Raw genomic sequence first — 2,470 nt, 5'->3', positions numbered from 1 at the left:
ATGTATATAATGTTTGTATACTAGAGAAACATCTGGAAGGATGGTCAGTACAGAGTTATCAAATGCCTTTCTGGGATGGAGAGGTGAGGAGAGTAGGCACATGCTTACTTTTATATATCTTGTTAATGTGGTAGGATTATGGACAATTTCAGGTTCTTTTTTTTTTTTTTTTTTGAGACAGGATGTCACTCTGTCTTCTAGGCTGGAGAGCAGTGGCATGATCACAGCTCACTACAGCCTTGACTTCCCTGGATTCAGGTGATCCTCCTACCTCAGCCTCCTGAGTAGCTGGGACTACAGGTACACATCAAGATGCCTGGCTAACTTTGTATTTTTAAATTTTTTTTGAAAGGGAATCTTACTCTGGTGCCCAGGCTAGAGTGCAGTGGAGCCATCTCAGCTAACTACAATCTCTGCCTCTCAGGTTCAAGTGATTTTCCTGCCTCGCCTCCTGAGTAATAGGGATTACAGGCACTTGCCACCACACCTGGCTAATTTTTTGTGTTTTTAGTAGAGATGGGGTTTTACCATATTGGCCAGGCTGTCTTGAACTCCTGACCTTAATTGATCCACCTGCCTCAGCCTCCCGAAGTGCTAGGATTACAGGTGTGAGCCACTGTGCCCGCCGACTTTTGTATTTTTTTGTGGAGACAGAGTTGCATCATGTTGCCCAGACTGGCCTTAAACTCCTGAGGCTCAAGCAATCCTCTCACCTTGGCCTCCCACAGTGCTAGGATTACAGGCATGAACTACCATGCTTGGCCGATGTCTTTATTTTCTATTTTTGTTTTGTAATCTATACTCCAGGTTGAGTAAGCATATATTTAAAAAGAAATAGTATTGTGCTTGATAGGATTTTTTTTTTTTTGAGATGGGGTCTCACTGTGTTGCCCAGGCTGGAGTACAGTGGCACCATCTTGGCTCACTACAACCTCTGCCTCCCGAGTTCAAGTGATTCTCCTGCCTCAGCCTCCCACGTAGCTGGAACTACAGGCTCCTGCTACCACGCCCGGCTAATTTTTTGCATTTTTAGTAGAGACGGGGTTTCACCGTGTTAGCCAGGATGGTCTTGATCTCCCGACCTGGTGATCCACCCACCTCAGCCTCCCAAAGTGCTGGGATTACAGGCATGAGCCACTGTTCCAGGCCTATGCTTGACAGGATTTTATGTTAACTTTATCTTATATCTTCTTTTTCTTTTTCTTTTTTTTTTTGAGATGGAGTCTCGCTCTGCCACCCAGGCTGGAGTGCAGCTGTCTCTTATACACATCTAGATGTGTATAAGAGACAGACTGTACATAAAGCAAGATTCCAAAATTTCAAATACAAATACATATAGGTACATATATACATATACCACAAATAGAAAAATGACTGAAAGAAAAAAATATGAAAATGTTAACACTTGTTATTTCTATGTAGTGGGATTATGAGAGGTTTCATTTTTTCATTTAAAGTTTCCTGTATTTTCCAATTTTCCCTAAATTATGTATTGCTTTCACATTTAGAAAAATAATAAATAAATGTTAATAATAATGTAACAGTGAGATCAAAGGAGTTCCAAAATATTCCAACATAAACACTGTGTGTTTTGATCATCCTTTTTGTTTTTTTTTATAAGTGACTAAATCTTCCAGCTAAAAAGTTTTTATTTCCAGTAGAAGTAGTACTTGTGTTTTTTCCTTGACTCGATTTGGATACAGGATCCACTGCAACATATTTGATTTGGAAACCTCCAGCTGTCACTGAAGCATCACTTAGAAACTTCAAGGTCATGACATTTCCTGTTGAGGGGAAGGAGACAAAAGAACAAAGATGTTACTCTCCTTTGATTTGGCTGACAATTCAAAGACTCTTCATTCTCATAGGAGAATATAAGAATTCATAAACAAGATTCCCAGAATTCAGAGGTCGATTCTCAAGCTGAAGAGTCTGTGGCTGCACTGCCGCAGGGGGCAGGGTAAGAGACGTTTGCATTTTTTTCTTTGGTCCTCCAATCTGTCCTACAGGAAATTTTGTCTATTGCATTTATTTATTTATTTTTGAATGAGACGGAGTCTCTCTCACTCTGTCGCCCAGGCTAGAGTGCCGTGGCGCAATCTCGGCTCACCTCAACCTCTGCCTCCTAGCTCAAGCGATTCTCCTGCCTCAGCCTCCCGAGTAGCTGGGATTACAGGCACGTGCCACCACACCTAGCTGATTTTTTGTATTTTTACTAGAGACGGGGTTTCACCATGTTGGCCAGGCTGGTCTCGAACTCCCAACCTCAGGTGATCTGCCCACCTCAGCCTCCCAAAGTGCTGGGATTACAGGTCTGAGCCACGGAGTTGGCCTCTCTATTGTATTTAAAAGGTACTCTTGGGCTGGGCCTGGTAGGTCGCACCTATAATCCCAGTACTTTGGGTGGTAAAGGTGGGCAGATCACCTGAGGTCGAGAGATCAAGACCAGCCTGACCAAAATGGAGAAACC

At 42.7% G+C, this 2,470-nt stretch overlaps 1 protein-coding gene across 1 annotated transcript in view; it reads right to left on the bottom strand.

Moving 5' to 3' along the window:
- Positions 1-1,281: 1,281 nt before the first annotated feature.
- Positions 1,282-2,470, bottom strand: part of TNFAIP6 (tumor necrosis factor, alpha-induced protein 6) — a 17,428-nt gene continuing 16,239 nt past the window's right edge. Inside the window, exon 6 of the mRNA XM_011987842.1 lies at positions 1,282-1,784. Coding sequence (XP_011843232.1) covers positions 1,615-1,784 — 170 coding nt within the window. The 3' untranslated portion in view covers positions 1,282-1,614. The remainder of the gene's footprint in view (positions 1,785-2,470) is intronic.

This window comes from Mandrillus leucophaeus, unplaced genomic scaffold (assembly GCF_000951045.1).
Source record: "Mandrillus leucophaeus isolate KB7577 unplaced genomic scaffold, Mleu.le_1.0 Scaffold318, whole genome shotgun sequence".
Classification (NCBI taxonomy): domain Eukaryota; kingdom Metazoa; phylum Chordata; class Mammalia; order Primates; family Cercopithecidae; genus Mandrillus; species Mandrillus leucophaeus.
This window is presented reverse-complemented; position numbering and strand designations above follow the sequence as displayed.